General features: G+C 41.8%; 1 protein-coding gene across 1 annotated transcript in view; it reads left to right on the top strand.

Annotated features, from left to right (window-relative positions):
- RANBP17 (RAN binding protein 17) overlaps positions 1-16616 on the top strand; it is a 158304-nt gene that overhangs the window by 126857 nt on the left and 14831 nt on the right. Inside the window, exons 24-26 of the mRNA XM_009880751.1 lie at positions 230-444; positions 1635-1773; positions 8206-8372. Coding sequence (XP_009879053.1) covers positions 230-444; positions 1635-1773; positions 8206-8372 — 521 coding nt within the window. The remainder of the gene's footprint in view (positions 1-229; positions 445-1634; positions 1774-8205; positions 8373-16616) is intronic.

Below are 16616 nucleotides of genomic sequence, written 5' to 3'. Positions count from 1 at the left end.
GGAATTCCATAGCTTATATTTTAAATTTTACATACTAATTCCGTGGTGGCTTTTAAGTTCTAGTCATGCTTACTTAACAGATCTTTTACATCAAATGCAGAAACAGTTCTTCTGAATAGTAAAGAAAATAAAGACAAAAAATAAATTTAGGTAGTGCCATCGAAATATTTTAGATTTGCAGCTGCTTATGTAAGTTTCTTTCTTTCTTTCTCTCTTTTTATGAAAACAGGTAATCAGATCCTCTCTCTTGGGACTTTGTCAAAAGATCAGGTTTATCCGTTGAAACTCAAGGGCATTTCCATCTGTTACTCTGCACTCAAATCTGCCTTATGTGGAAATTATGTCAGCTTTGGCGTCTTCAAGTTGTACGGGGACAACCACTTTGACAATGTACTTCAGGCCTTTGTCAAAATGCTGCTTTCAGTATCCCACAGTGACTTGCTAGTAAGCAATTACTCATCTTGGGAGTCTTTACGTGAAATATGAAGTAACACCACCACAGGCTTTGTATTGTTATAATGAGACAGAGGGATCTAGAACAGCTCAAATGCAGTTTTCACTTCAGTCGCTTGAATGTGTTTATATAGTAACGGCTGAAATACAGGTATGGCGGACCTGCCGGGTGAAACGGGAGCTTGTCCAGGGTTTTCACTCGGCTTGTCGTGAAAGAGAGAAATGCAAAATTTGGTTCCTTTCTGTACTTGCGAACCCAGTTAAGCTGCCTGCATCCCCTGTAAGACATCCACACGTAGTCAGCCGCTCTGCAATTAGTTTCAGTCTGTAAATTGTCACTGTGTATTCCCTATAAAATCTAAAACGTTTATTTTGAAGTACACCGTGTTCCCACTTCTCTGTGGGAAGACAACAGATCTTGCGCAATATCAGCCTAAATTTGAACCATGACTTTTTTTTTTCATGACACGTTAGTTCAGAACTGTCATTTTCTTGCAGGAAGGGACAAATTTGGGGTAGTTAAAGACGGTTAATACCCAGGTTTATGCCTGCCACGTAAATAAAGTCCTTGGAACTGAAAAGTTTCTCTCAATTAAAATTGGTGTATTGGTTGTATAGGGAAGTATGTATATTTGGCATATTCCTAGCCATCCAGCAATACGTGCCCTAAATAAGAGTCCTTACGAGTAAGATGCTGATTGGGCCAGCGGGTTCAAGCAAGTGCCTTTGCCTCTGCAGAGCCTGTGACATGACCTCACTTAAGCCCCGCAAAAGTCCACCTCTGAGATGATTTGGGGAAATCTGTGATAAATCTTAATAAGATTTCTTGCAGGAGGTAAGATACGGGCCGTAATCCTGCCAGACTGACACCCCAGACAGAACGCTATACTGCTTTTACTAGACTGATAGCTGTGTAGAATGTCAAAGCATGGTAGCGTTATTGCATTATCCTGAGCTTATTTTAAACTAATAGTGAGTTTATATCCTTTGGGAAATTTGGGAAGTTGAAATCTACCAAAGACAGTAAATATTTTTGTCTCTATAAATATTTTGATTTAATGGCTAAATTAGAATTTATCACTCAGTAAAACTGTAAGATCATTCTTCTGTCATCTGTTAGTGTTGTTAATATAGCCGATAGTAATATCTATATTTACCATTAATGTGTCCTCTTTTTTCAGCAATATCGAAAACTAAGCCAGTCTTACTACCCGCTTTTGGAGTGCCTGACCCAAGATCATATGAGTTTCATTACCAGTTTAGAACCTCAAGTCCTAATCTATATTCTTACCTCAATATCTGAAGGACTTACTGCAGTAGGTAAGAATTACTTACATTTCCATAAAGAATTCAAGTATTTAGGTATCTGGGATTTTCAAAGCAGGACAGTCATTTGCGTCTTAAAAAAGGAGTATGAAGTGATGGTGGAAGATGCTGGCTTTTGAACATTTTAAGAATGTGACTATATTACTTGATGGAGCTCAGTTCTTTTAAACATCTGACCTGTAAGTTTTTATGGATAGTATTTTTAAATTGTCTTTTCTTACAAGCCAGAACTGTTAAAATCACTAATGTGCCTCCACTAGGATTGTATTGAATATTAATGCATTTGTTACTCGGAAGTAAAATGTATTAAGATGCGTACAGGAATCTGTGGGGTTTTGTTGTTACTTCATCAGCATAGCTGTTGTATAAGTAATGCTTGTTCTTCACAGCTGTGATACGATTTGAGGAATTTAAAGGTATTTTTATCCATGGAAAAAAAGAAACTCGTTATTCTGTACTTCCTGATATACTTTAGAGGAGAATCAGAGTAACAGAAGCATACTCGGAGTAACGATAAACATACAGCAGTCCGATTGCAGTTCATTTCATTCTCTTGCGTGGTTTAATTTACGCTTTTTAACCAGATGACTGTCCAAATATTTGGGGGCTGGGGGGACGCTGGGAGCCTAAAGTCATTTGGAATATGGAGAAGGAGACTGGGCATTTGGGGGAAGGAAAAATAAATCATGTAGTTCCATTCAGATCGCCTAGGAATGCCATGCCTTTATGCAGTTTTTGAGTGAGAAGCTGTTCACACCTTACAGTAGTATTTCTTGATTAGGGTGGTTATTAAGGAAAAAAAAAAAGAACATATAACATTAGTGTGTATAGATGTTACGGTATAATAGCTGGTGTTTCTCATTACCACCAAGTGTCAGTCAGGCCCCATAGGAATGTGTGAATGCGTCGAGACTCAGAAAGCATTTGCAATGTTAAACACATTCAGCAGTTTTTGCTGCAAGACGGAACCTACTCTTAGAGAGAAAATAGGTAGTGAATAGCTAAGCAACAGCAGTAGAGAAGTATTCAGGTCATTTTATTATATAATGCTGAAATCCATCTTCTCTCAAGTATTTTGAGTGCTTTGTCACCTGTAATGATGGTAGAGCTCTTTCTGCCACGGGCTGGTTCTGCCGGCGGGCTGCCTGTTGATGCTTTGCAAATGGATATATTGTGGGGAATGTTTGCTTGACTGAGAGCTGGCAGTTTAGCGAGCCCTGCTCCCGATCCCTGTTATCGCTCCACAGTGCATCTCTTCCGTTTGAGATACTGGTTATATTCATTTTGAGAATTCTCCAGAATACCAGGTTTACTTCAACCATCTCTTTGAAACCCAATTTGACTTCATGTAAAAGAGAGGGAAGAAAATGTAAAAGCTATATAAGCTTCAGCTTTCATGCGTTATGTTTATTTTCCCCTCTCAAAAAGTGCTGCTCTCTCGCTCAAGGTGGGGAGGAGGAATAAGAAAAGTATGTAAGTTAAGTGTCTGGGAGTTTAATCATGAAGGATTATTCATTTTTAGGAACATAGATGTTTTCTTAGAAAACTCGTATTTGGTGGAGTTGCTGATAATTCTGCTGAGAAAAGTATCAACAAAAATTTTAACAGCTGACTTTTTTTTCACATTTCATAAACCATAGATTTGCTTAGCCAATGCTCTCCTTCCGTTCATCTTAAGGTCCTTAAAGTACCTAAAATAAATACAAACATACGAGACTAAAACAAAGTGTGTAGGAATTTTTAAATTTCACTCGACTTCACTGAAGGCTCGATGCAGTCCATCAAAAGCTATTACGCCCACTTCCGTGTTCATTTTTTTTCTTTCTTTACTCTTTGTTCCTCCAAACTCAAGTAGTTTTTCAGCCTTAGAGAATTAGAATTTGGAGCCTTAGAAATCTGTCTGTCTGTCAGTAAGGCCTGGCTGCTTCCGTGTTGCCCAGATTGGGTGCGGAATCTCTGTCCTTGGAGATATTCCCAGACACTGGACAAGGTCGTAAGGACCCTGTCTGATGTTGACCCTGCTTTGGGCAGGAGGTTGGACTTGGAGGATGCTCCCATTTGGTTTCTGCCACCCCCTCTAGGATCCCACTGGTATTTTTCCTACATTTCCCACTTGCATGCTCTGGCTTTCCAAAACATTTTTTTTTTTCTGTCCAAATGCCTGAGCAGCCCCTAATCTCTCTTGCACATTGAAAGTAATACTTACTTTTCATGATTAGTCAGCTGGAAAACACTTTTTTTTGTTAACCGTTTATGTTGAAGTGATAAAGTGATTATTTTTCCTTCATATCATGCTTCTTAATACTGCATGTATCAAGAATTGATATTGATGTCAGCATTTAAATTCCTCATTTGTGTTCAAGGTTTATTTTGGTAGTGAACTGAATAGTTTTCCATGGACTTATGATGACATGTCCAGATGAACTATTCTTTGGTTAATTTATAGCTCTTAATGTTAATTTATTTCTTTTTACTCATCTCAAGAGTTAGTTACCTGTCACTGCGTTTTCTTAAGAGTCATCCTCCCAAATAGTTTATCCCATTTAAAATTTTGATATTTGGGGCATTACCAATTGTCAGACAGTGAAATACAAATTTATTTCTTATGTGTTACTTGGTCACATACCTCCTTCTGCCCTTGGAAAATGGGTAAGTAGATCCAAGCATTGCCTTTTTCACTGAATTCTGTCAGTGCCACAGGAACATCTCAGAATAGTAGGGCTCAGGGCTATAAGCCATCTGAGGGGGAATTGTGTTTTAAACTGATTAGAACATACAAGTCATTTTCAGAAATGTTTATAAAAATGAAATAGCTGTCTTTTTATTTTAAAAATTAAATACCAGGAGATCAGTTCTCTTTCACAGAAAAAAAAAAAAAAGTATCTGACTTTTTTCTCTACTCCCTTTACGTACGTGAAACCTTTGAGACTCTTATTGTTGTCAGCTGTAGGATAAGCTAAACATTCCCCAAATCCTTATTTCTGAGGAGTGTTCATTCTGTTGCTGAGTAAATACCTTGCTTGATTCCAGGCTCTATAAACACTGTGAAAGAATATGTATTCCTTCAGAAGCCCCTAGCTGTAAATCAGCTATAATGGAAGCCCTCATCTAAGCTTTTATTGTGTGAGGATAAACACTCCAATAGTTCTCTTCTAAAGTGTTTACCTGGCTTTTTCACAGCTGACTCGGTGGATCAGAGCCTTTTAATGTAGTCTGCCTGGCATGTTGTCACTAATCTCTGCAAAGCTTTTCTAATTCTCCTATGATTAATAGTATAGTATGCTATTCATTGAGGAAAAAGAAAAACATTTTTTCTGTCTTGCTGCCTAATTTAGATGTTAAATTGCTAAATCCATTTACTTTCCAGGTTTAGTCTCAAAGGCAAATAATGCCAGTATTGAACTGTAAGCAATTGATGGACAGGGAAAATACCACTCAACTCCCTCTCCTTGCCTTTATGTGAAAAACAAAACAAAATCTTTTAATTTGCAGAGATTCAGCAATATCCTTAAACTGTTGAAAAATAATCCCCCTTCAGCATGCCGTTGTCATATTGTTGAGACTGAAAGGCATCCTCGAGTTCGCTGGGGGGGTTGTTGGCTTTTTTAAAATAATAGAACCCGTTCTAACATACCTGCTCAACTTCGGTTACTTGAGCTAACGTCTGATTGGAATTCCCTACATAAGGGAAGAACACGCAGATAATAAAAAAGTGCGTGTAAAGTTAGCCCCCAGCACAGGAAATGAATGCGCACTGGCAAAGAAGAAACCAAAAGATGTAGTTGAGTGTGGTGGTGACTGATGCCAGAGTCGTCATCCTTGTCCCCTGCCTCACCAGCAGGTACGTGCAGAGAGCTCAGGTTTGTTCCGCAGGACTAGGGAACTGTTACTGCATCCCTGCTGACGCCCTGTCAGCGTTGGTTTTGCCGTAACCGTGGCCTGCTCCCTTCATCATCCAAATGATTAGTTCACAGGAGACAGAGCTGAGCTGACCAGAAATGAGAAATGTGGTTTGACTGCATTTTTCCTGCTTATCCCAAGCTTTTATCTCAGTTTCTTTTGTTATTCTATCCTTATTTGGTCTTCTCCATCCATTTCTTCTGTCCGTAGCTGAGAACTGGTAGCTCCTTGTTGCTCGTTTGTTCTGTTCGTTCGGTCGGCTGGCTTGTCGCGCTGACATTCAGTGAGAACACTGTTCTGCTCCAGCACAAGGTTCCACATGCCCAGAAGAGTCATTCAAGGGGGTTTGCTGGACGCTCCCTGTCTGTTATACCCTTGCAGTCAAAAGGAGAAATGAGCACAGGGAAACATATTTGATATATAGTTATAGGCAAATTTAAGTAGCTCTTAACACTCATATCAGATTCTCACGAGCAAATGATAGCATAGACCTGTCTGCTGTCCTGCTAAAATCACTTACTGTCGAATGTAAAATATCTACTTGTACAGTATCAGCATGTTTAGAACTAGTGCTGTTTTGTAAACTGATGATAGTGATTTACTTTGTATTATTCAATTTAAAAAGAAATAGAGTTAAGCGCTGGTTTAGAAATACAGCAGAGCCCTCCTATGAAATATGTATTTTCAAATCTCTCACTTGTTGTTATTGATGGTGATTCAGTTCCACCATGAATTGCATTTCTAGTTGATATGCAGGACTGTTTTGGTTGAGAACATGATGAGTGCCGCATTCTGCAGTCTTTACTTGGGCGAGACTCATAACTTCAAACCCAGCTTTGTTCCGGCAATGTGTCTTAAGCTCCTGCCCTGTCGAATTCCATCCTAGAAGCCCACTGGTCCACGATGGGGCGGAGATGCTCCAGCCCGTTTCCGTGAGCTGTTAGATGGCTCTCAACGCCTGCTGCACAGTCAGCTGCTTGCTTTGCAGGATCGAGTCTTAGGAGACCATTTGTATCTTCTCTGCTTGTAAACGTGTTTACTTCAAAAGACTCTTAGCAAAATACAATTAGTTTTTAGATGGCAGAGGGTTAATAGTGTCAGCACAGAGCTTAAGGAGTTAAACAGACACAGATCAAAATACTTCCCTGTCTAGAGGGATGTGTTTAAATGAACGCTGCAAGGTTGGCAGGCCTCCAAATTAGCATAGTTTAAAGAATTCAAGGTACATTTAATTGGATCCTTCTAATCCCTTTTCCCTCAGAATGAGCGTTTTAACAGTTTAATTCCGTTTGCAACCCCCACACACCCCTTACTCCGGTGGCCCATCTAAAATAAACACGGTGAACTGCGAAAGGCCGAGGCAAGGTCTAGCTGAAGTCGGTGGCGACAGGATGGAGCGCTGGATGCTGCACTGGGTTGGATCTGGTGTTTGAAATTGGGCAGAGGACCCTTGCACCCAGCAGGTTCAACCGCTGCCTGCCTCCGAGGAGCTTTGCCGGGTTGGTGTCGCGAGGAGCTGGTGACTGTTTAAACCCTTGGCCGTGGCTGCAGGACCGGAGCGGGGCCAGCACAGCTGTATGTGTGGCCACTGGGCTTGGGGACACCACGGAGCATCGCGGGGGACAGCCGGGGGCAGAGAGCCCCTGGGCACCGCTGCGCTCCGGGGGCAGGCAAGAGGAGCGTGCCTGGGGACCACTGACCCGCACAGCAGCGGCGCGGCAGGCAACACCTAGCCACACAGTGCCCTACAGAAAGCTGACAGACGGATTTACAGGGCAAATAGGTTTAAGCTTTTAAAGTAAAGATCCAAAGTGGTTTTTACTTCTGCTTTTCAACAATATCCTCCTTTGCTGTCCTTACTTTCAGTTTTGGGGACATTTGTGAAGTATTTGTTAGTGACTGCTGCTGTGTAGTTGCCAGCCGTGTTTAACGTACTTTAGCCTACTTGAATTATTAGTTGTTAAGCAAAATGACTAACTGGCTGCTCTGTGACCACCCTTTAATGGTGCTTGTTCATTGTTTGCCACCTGACATTGATTGGAAGGTATCTGGGACAGAGAAACATTGTGGAATACTACTTGAGAAAAACCCAAACAACAGCTCTACTTGATTAAACTTTGTCTTTTCAGTAAGCAGATGGAAACAGAATTTTAGTTTCCAGGAATCTGGAGCCTTCTGAATGTGAATCCGAATACCAGTAAAATTTCCACCCTCATCCTGCGCTTTCCAGTATGCAGAGGGGCAGCAGCATTCATACAGGAGTGAATGAAGTTCACTGGAGTTCGCAGGATTTTTAGTATGTGGAGCTATCCAGTTACTCAAAAGCAAAAATTTAATACCTCTGCGTGTTAATAAAAGCAGTCTTCAAAGCTCCTCAACTCATGTATCAAAAATAGACTTGTCGATGTATCGATTAGCCTAATGTCAAAGAGATTATTAAAGTTGAGCTCTCCAAGTACTATAAAATGTCATTATTAATTATTCTTTTATGGAAACAATTTCAAAACTGTTTCATTTTTTACACAGATACAATTGTCTCCTCCAGCTGTTGCGCCAGTTTAGACTACATTGTCACCTACCTCTTCAAGCACCTGGCTAAAGAAGGCAAGAAGGCTCTAAGGCGTAGAGAGATGTCGCAGGATGGACAGAGATTGCTTCATTTCATGCAGCAGAACCCAGAAGTTCTTCAGCAGGTGAATTGGCAGTCTTTTCTGTGGGATATTATTACGTTTCTGAATTTGCCTGATTTTTTGTGGGTAGCATTGGCTGTTGAGTAACAGAGCCAACCTCCCCACACTGGTATGCAACCCTGAGTAGCTTCAGCCGTGTTCTCATGACAACTAAAGATTGAAGGTATTTTTTGTCATACTGAGAAGCGTAGCTACTGTATTGGGCTGTACCGTATCTTAAAACTTGGTGTTTCATTTTTGCTCGTAAAAGGAGGTGTGCAAGGTCATCGATACGATTCTATAGACAAATGGGAAGGAAAGCTCTCTGAAGTATTTTAAGCAGGAGAAGAACAAATTCTGGCATCGAACCACACGTTTTGGTAATGAAATGTGTAAATTGAATGGCTGTATGCTATTGCGTTTGAGTATTTTATTTTGCAGTAGTTGACTCAGTGGGATTTTTTCTGTTAAAAGTAAATACAATAGAAATTAAATCTCATGCTTCTGAAAAGGAAGTGGCCGCTGCAGCGCTTAGGAGAGATTTCCCCTTCGCCGCTCCGTCAGGTTTCTGACAGCCCACATACATTGTGGGGAGATCGGGATGTTCATCGCTACGTATCTCCACTTCTGCTCCATTCCACATTCCCTTAAAATCTCATTAAACTATTTGAAAATGCATATTTACAAGAATCTCTAGATTCCTAATGCTGTTGCAAAGATTTCAGAAAATGTGTTTCACAGGTCTGGAGACTTTAAATGAAAACAGAAGTTATTAACAAAATGCAAATGACTGGTGTGGTTGTCTCTGTGTTTCCCTAACAGGTACACTGTCATTTGGGAAAAAAAACAAAACAAAACAAAACAAAAAACTGGCATACAGTCACCACAGTTATTGTTGTCATTTGTTTACTGTTCTAGTTGGAGGTGAAAAGTAACTAATGGTAGCTGATACATTCCTGGCAGTATATAGCATATTGTGAGAATATTAATGATGTTTCTTATTGACATCATTATCAGAATATGATGATTCCCATGTCATATTACAAGTTCTTGTGTTTTACTGGCCTAGTAGGGCTTTCATGGAAACTAGCAATGAAGCCAGCGTGCAGGGAGGTCAGACTGCTGGGTGTCGTACCTTGCGTGCGAGGATCTGCACGGAAAGGATGGAACGGCAACTCGGGCTCTGGACTCTCCTGCGATTGTGGCAATCTTGATGTAATACTTTGTCTGTTAATACGCAGTAATCTTTCACTTCACGGCATACGACTAGGCGGCGATCTGTCTTTATTAACTTCAGGTTCTGCAGAATACGTTATATTTATTTTGAATGCAGGCTTTTACGTACTCTTTTAAATATTAATGGCTGGTCTCCAGTAGTCAGCATAAATATGATTTGCATTAGCACTAGTCATATCATATTGAGTGCCTCTGATGTCAACTACTCAGTGTACTAATATCTGACATCATCTCCCGAGGTCACTGACAACTTTGACCTTTATTCTCATGCACAGTTTCTGTAGTCTCAGAAGCTCTTTTGAATTGATTTGAAATTTTGACTCTTCCCTTTATGAGGCTGTAAAATTGATAATTATTCAGATGGGAACTGAGCACTGAGTGAAAAATCAATTCCACCCGCTCTCTGCTGCGTATAAAATTACTTCTGAGTCTGCTGGACTGAACGGATGGCCAAGGTAAAAGCAGCAGGCAGAAATAGTAGAGAGGATTAGCTGGACGAAACTAATAGCCTAAAGGGATGGCTTTTGAGATGAGGGAGTGGGCCGGTTGGGGGTTATTATCAGCAATGATGGGACTCATTGATCATATGTTTACATCAGGTTTCCATTGGGTGATAAATCAGCCCCGAATAGAAACGGAACCCAAGGCCTCGCGTTTTACCAGGGGGACGGTGTATTAGATTATTCTCGCTTTCACACTCAGATGAAAAGTGAGACATTGATTATTCATCGGCTGGCCATTAAACACGGGTTTTATAGATGATTTGCCTATCATGGAAGCTAATGAACAAGGTTGCTGCTTCATAACCAGCGGTTTCAGTTTTCAAGACATCTGTGTCGGTTAAGTAATGCATAACCCTATTAAAGGGAATGGGTTACAAATTGCTTAACAGTGCTGAAAAACTAGACCCTAATGACTAATTGTGCTTTGAGTTTAGAGAGGTTTGTCAGCTCTTTAAACTAAACTGATGCAATGATAACTGCAATTATTTACTAGTTAGAACCTTTCTTCCAAGTTGGGTCTCTGGAAGTAGCTGGATAATTAAAATTTCCAGCAGCACCGGAGGAACAGCCCACCTCAGGGCTGGACGTGGTCTCTCTCTGGGACGCGGGCTCTCCTGGGGATGAGCAGCAGAGCTGGTCTGCGGGGATGGGGGGCAGCCCGGCAGCGGTGGCGGCGGGTGCTGGTGGGGGACACCCAAGGCACGTTGCTGTTCCTCGGTGGCGCTGAAACATCCCGGGGTCGTTTCGTCGCTCTTCTGCCCAGGTGCTCTCCCGCGAGTAGGTGTTCAGCACCTGAGTGCGGTTCGGTCGATAGGCGTACATCCATGAGCGGGACTTTCATCCCCTTCAGCCTCTAGAGTAGCACAGTTGTATAATTAAAGCCTAGTAATTCTTATGTTGTTTGCTTACGTGTGTCCCATCGCAAGTCTATTTTATTAATACGTAGGTGTGACTGTACAAAGACAGGAACAATAGAAAACGTGGAAGCGAAGCAACTTCTTAATGTTTAGGTGCGAGTTACGGCATCCTTCTAGAGTGTAACAGTGGCTGGGGGCTTTGGCCCTGCTTTGGCTGTGCCGTGGGCTTTGTTCCCCCAGGCGACCTGCTTCGTCTGAGCTTAATCTGCAAACGACTGCTTCATGAGGGTGTCTTACAACTAAACTGAATTAACGTGTGTAAGGTAATTTGAGATAAATGGATAGAAAGCAGTATTAAGTTTATTACATTCAACTATTGCTGTTACATTGCGTTGTGTTATACGCGCTTTAATAAATAATTTTAAAAGGCTCCTACTTTCCTATGCTGTTATTCCAGGATTGACAAGTGGAGCCAGTGTTTGCCCCATTTCATAAATGACAGTGTAATTTTTGGTTTTAAGATGCTACCTTTATCTTCTGTTAATGCTTATCTTGCTGAATTGTACACATTGGGCTCTTAGTTCAATTTTTGGTATGGTAAAGTACTATTCATGTTAGTTCTTTCCAAAAATCCATCAGTTTTGTAGCATCTTTCACCTGTAGTTCTGACAAATGTTCTTAAGAGCCACACGCAATAGGTAAAGAATTCTGCTTGTGTAGCCATCGTTGAAATAATTCTGTGCTGGATGTGGAAGCAGGTAGAAGGTTGGTTGGTTGAATAGAAACAGGATTTCAGGGACATTGTTTGCTTCCATTCCTGGGCCTTTCTTGGCGAGGTGCGTTGGGTGGAAGGGTAACGAAGGAGGGCGGTATCGCATGGTGATTGCATCCTGTGCATCGGTTTTGGGAGAACTGTGTGGATAAGGATAAGGAGGGGGTTTTGGTATGTTCGTACCACTGTTTGGATGAGATCTGCACGGTGCCTGCACCAAGACGCGGTGTGCGGCCGAAGCCATCTCCATCGGGCTGGTGTGGGAGCAGTGGTGAGTGCTGTTTGGCACTGCCTCCCTCCACGGCACAGCCAGCCGGCAACCAGAAGCCACATGCCTCCTGGCCAGCCATTGGGCCGGCTGGCTGCTGGCAGGGTACGTTCTGCTTCTCAGCCCGGGGGATGGTTCTCTTGGGCCGTTGTTTTAGGGCTGGGCAGCTGCAGGGGGGATTGTGCCAGTGCGGAGCCCTTCAGCGTTTCTGGAGGCAAAGGGTGGGCAAAAGCAGCAGGGATGTGGGGAGCACTGGGGGCTATTGCCATAGGGGAGTGCGGTGGAGTCCGTGGGCTGGAGAGGGATCGCTGGGAAAGGAGGGTTGCAGTAGGTGGATGGGAAGGTACGTGGGTGACCAAAGAACCTTGAGGACGTGGGTAATGGCAAGCATGGTCGTGCTGGAAAGGGAGCAAGGATGGGGTGGGTGGTGCTGCAGTAACGGGGACACGGGGCTTAACGGGGATGGGTAGAACCTCACTGGGCTGCTCGTTGGAGCTGAGCACTGCATAGCAAATGGAAACCAGAAAGTAAAGATGCCAGTTGCGATGAGAAATCAAGTGGCGTTACTAACCTAAAAACGTATTATAAATTGCTAGTTTCCTTTTTTCCCTTTTATGTAGTAAAATCAATGATGGCTTTGCTTTTCAGGTAAACCTCATTGCCATATACAGCTAGTGTGGAGTTACGCACAGTAATTGAAATAAAAGCACAAAGAGGAGATGTGTTTATAATGCGTGCTTCGTGGCCCGTGCAGCAGCACTTGCATGTAAGCACATCCCAAAAAGAAACCCGAATCGTACGGACGGAGGGCAGTTGTGCAAGGTGTTGAGTACCTGAGCACCTTGAGGCACATATGTGAGCATATGCTGAATTTTAAGAGCAGATCAAACCCACAGGTGCGATTGTTCTGGTGTTTGAAATGAAACGTGCTGAAAGGCTCAGCTGAATCAGGCCCAGCGCTCGGCGTTTGCCAGCTTGAGCCTTGAAAGGTTTGATACAGCAGTGAGAGGGATGTACGCTGGGACATCTGTTTTCAGCCTCTTAGCACAATTTAAAAATGTTATCCAATACTATCATAACTTTCTTTATTAATTGAAAGGGATGGAGATATACCAGCTGTAGCCCAAGCCAGCAGAGACTCGGGTGGCTAAGCAACAGAAAAGGCACCATATTGAGTGAGCCAAAATTCGGTCTCAAAGTCATTTATTTTAACCAGCGACAATACATTTAGACTCTAGTGTTTTGATTTGATTGATGGTTTAATATCATATATAATTTTTTTAATGAAGGGAACCCATTTAAATATGTTAACATTTGCACTAGTAGTCTCCCATGTACATAACTGCATTTAATCATTACTCTGATTGTTTTTGTGGTTGTGTAATTTGTATCAGCAAAATAACTATGTCAAAGCCATCTTATCTTAATGAAAAATATGGTTGCTTCTTTTTTATACTTACTTCTTGCTGCACGTGTATAAAGGCGGCAGCAGCCCCGGTCTCGAGTATATTGCTGAACGTATAGCTATCACTGCGTGAGTGCTGTCAATTAAGAAATCAAAAAATATTAATGAGCTTAGTGTCTTCTCTAATTCTGCTTTGTTTAAAGCCTTGTTGTGATTCGTTGTCATGTGAATGGAGTAATTCAATTTTAAGACTTTTAATGTTAAAATACATCATCATTAGTGATGTATCTGAAGATTTCACGCTCTTAATAATGGTGCTAAATCAAATGGGGAAGCTCCTCTTAATCATCCAAGCTGTGCCGGAGCTCACACAAATGGGTCTGGGGACGGAGAGAAGTTTAGTTCCGCAAAGTAACAAGTATTGTGCAGAATTCATGCGTGGAAACAAAAAAGGGGCGGCGGGGCTCGCCGCACAAACCGCTAGAGGTGTCAGTGTCGGATGCGCGCCCTCGGGCCAGGCAGCTGGTGCGTGTATGCTTTTGTTTATCGCTTACTGGTTTATGTAGCCTTTAGGCCAGCACATGAAACCATCCTTCCTTACAGGGTCAGCTGCTGGTCAGAAGCGAAGCGAGAAAAGGCTTTGCCCGAACCGGCCCCAGCGGTGGTTGCGGTGCAGCTGGCACCTGCTACTGGTGCACAGCGGGAGGGTTAGAGGTCAAAGAGGCAGTTGTTCTAAACTCAGTGATGGCTTAAAGGGACTTGTAGATTAATCTGCTTTATTAACTTCTGTATATTAGATAACTATTGCGGTGAATGACAGTCCGTCTCTCTGAATAAGTCCCTTCACCTCTTTCTCTTTTAAATTGGCTTTTGAGTAATGAATATTAAATAGAATACATTTCAGGGTAATTAAATGAAAACATTAGGATGATGTTGTTTTACAATCATATCTATAAGTTTCTTGTGTATTTATCTTGCATTATTACTGCTCATTGCTTTTTGCTAGCGGAACAAAAAGCATAAATGTTTCAATTAAAGAAGAGGGACTGGCTGTATTTCTCAATAACCTCGCGTTTTCTATGCTGCATAAATATTTTCAAAAAAGCAAATAAGTTTAAGGAGAAGTATAAAAATGTTTTATTCCTTGTTTACCCACTGCAATGTAATACTTTACATTACTTGGAAGTGTTCGATTTCTGCTGGCCTTGGTTGTTTTATATAAAACACTGAGGGGTGCTGGTTTGGGGAAGGGCAAAAAAATATTGCCATTCACTAGAATCTAACTAGCGATATGAATAGCACCAATAATTTTGTAAAGTTCACATTATAATTCAAAATCCGGTTAGAAGTGATGCTTGCAGTCTGGAAAGAAAGCAATATCTTTACAAAATGGATAGGGAAAGGTAACAATCCATTCCGTGATCTGCTACTGGCAGATTTGCCGTGTGAATATTGAAACTCGCTCTCGGTGAACAAACACTCTCCCCTTCCCCCATTTAAAAAAAATCAAATCAAACCAAATTTAAAATTCTAGAATAGCAGCGGGTTACGAGGATGCTTAATTGTTGCTGGCAATGATGGCAGCGGTCCGTCGAAGCTTTCAGCGGATGAGATGACACTCGTCCAGAGCTGCGGTGTTTGATGAGTTGCTGTGGCGCTCTGACCGTGTCAGCGCTCCTTCTGAGCTGAGGCAGAGGTGTGCCTCAGGTGAGGAGGGCTGGCTCGTTGCCAAAAACTTTCTAGGGACTGGCAGACATTAAATATATGTCCCACTTAACTTTGGTAGAGTTCCTGTTTTCAGGACTCTGGAATTGAACCCCAAAATCCATGTTTTTCCAGGGCTAATACATTGCTGTCGGTTTTCTTTTGTTTGTGAGCCTGAGAGATATTTGTGCGCTCGGGGTGTCTTCTCAAATCATGAGATCCAGAAACTTAGTTTGTTGGATTTTTGTTTTCCCTGGTGTTTACTTATCTGTTTTTTTTTTTTTTTTAACTGAAAATTGAGATTCTTGTGTGTTTACATGTCTCCAGGAACCTGCGTAGTTTAAAAACAAACAAAAAAAAATAATGCATTTTTAAAACATCCCAATATCGCAACAGATTGATGTGATTTGGGAGCACTGTTAGTTTATCTCAGCTTCTCTCAGCATAGTTTAGGTTAGCTTAGTTAACTTGAGCAAATCCTGCCGATGCTTTGCTGGGCACATCAGAGACAAGACAGTTTAGCTGTTGAAAGAGCTCTACACACAAAGGACTGCTACACAACATGGGATTTGACCTTTCAGTATAACCATGTTTCTGAATTCATGATTCGTTCCCTTTAAAAATAAAAAAAGAAAGAAAAAAAATTAAAAATGAAGTGTGTGCAGCCATTCTTTAAAATCTTTTTAGCGTGACAAGTAAAGTAATCTTCCATTGATACTTAAAAGTCCATCTGCAGAAATTCAGGCAGAATGTTAGAGAGACGCAATATCTATTGAAATGTTGAGTGTCAAACTGCCAGGGTAATGTATTTAGTATGAAATATAATATTCAGTGCATTTTGTTTTGATGACTGCATGAAATAGCCTTGTGCTCTTATCCTTTGCTGTTGTTGTTGTGAAAGATGATATTCACTGAGAAGTGTTGGTGACTATTCAGGACACAGTAGCAATATGCTTATTACCATCTTTATCATCTGTCTTTTATGTTTATTTGCCGTAGCTTTGGTTACAGCGCAGCTGATCGGGATAACCAAAATACTTTTAATTGTTCCACAGAAGACATTAGAATCAATGTGTGAACAGTTTGAAAACAGAAGAGGATTGAGGTCAGTTAAGCAGTCGGTAATTAATATTTGGATTAGTCTTTTTAAGTTCTACGCTGGTGCGCTGCTCTGCTGCAGTAGAGCAGAGGGGGTCGCTTTGTTTTATGGACGATCCTCGAGCAGTGGTTGGAGCCAAGCTTCTGGGTTTCTTACACTCCGAGTTCCTTCAAGGTGTGCCTTAAAAGCCCAGCCTGCCTCTCTCTCCCTGCTGATTGTCTCCTTAGCAGTGCTAAACTAAAGTAAATACGGGTGAAATAATTACCCTGGTTCTCATTTTCTCTGGAGTGCTGGTTACTGTTGCTGGGAGGGGGGATGCCTCTGGGTCTGCTGCCGGCAGGCGTCCACCCGGTTTGAGCCTCCGCTCAAGCTGCCTGCGAATCCCAGCTGCCTGCTGCGAGCGGCATCGCGGCTCCTCTTGTAA

The sequence above is a fragment of the Charadrius vociferus genome, unplaced genomic scaffold (assembly GCF_000708025.1).
Source record: "Charadrius vociferus isolate BGI_N301 unplaced genomic scaffold, ASM70802v2 scaffold822, whole genome shotgun sequence".
NCBI lineage: Eukaryota > Metazoa > Chordata > Aves > Charadriiformes > Charadriidae > Charadrius > Charadrius vociferus.
Note: the sequence above shows the minus strand (reverse complement) of the source record. Positions and strands in the feature narration are given on the sequence as shown.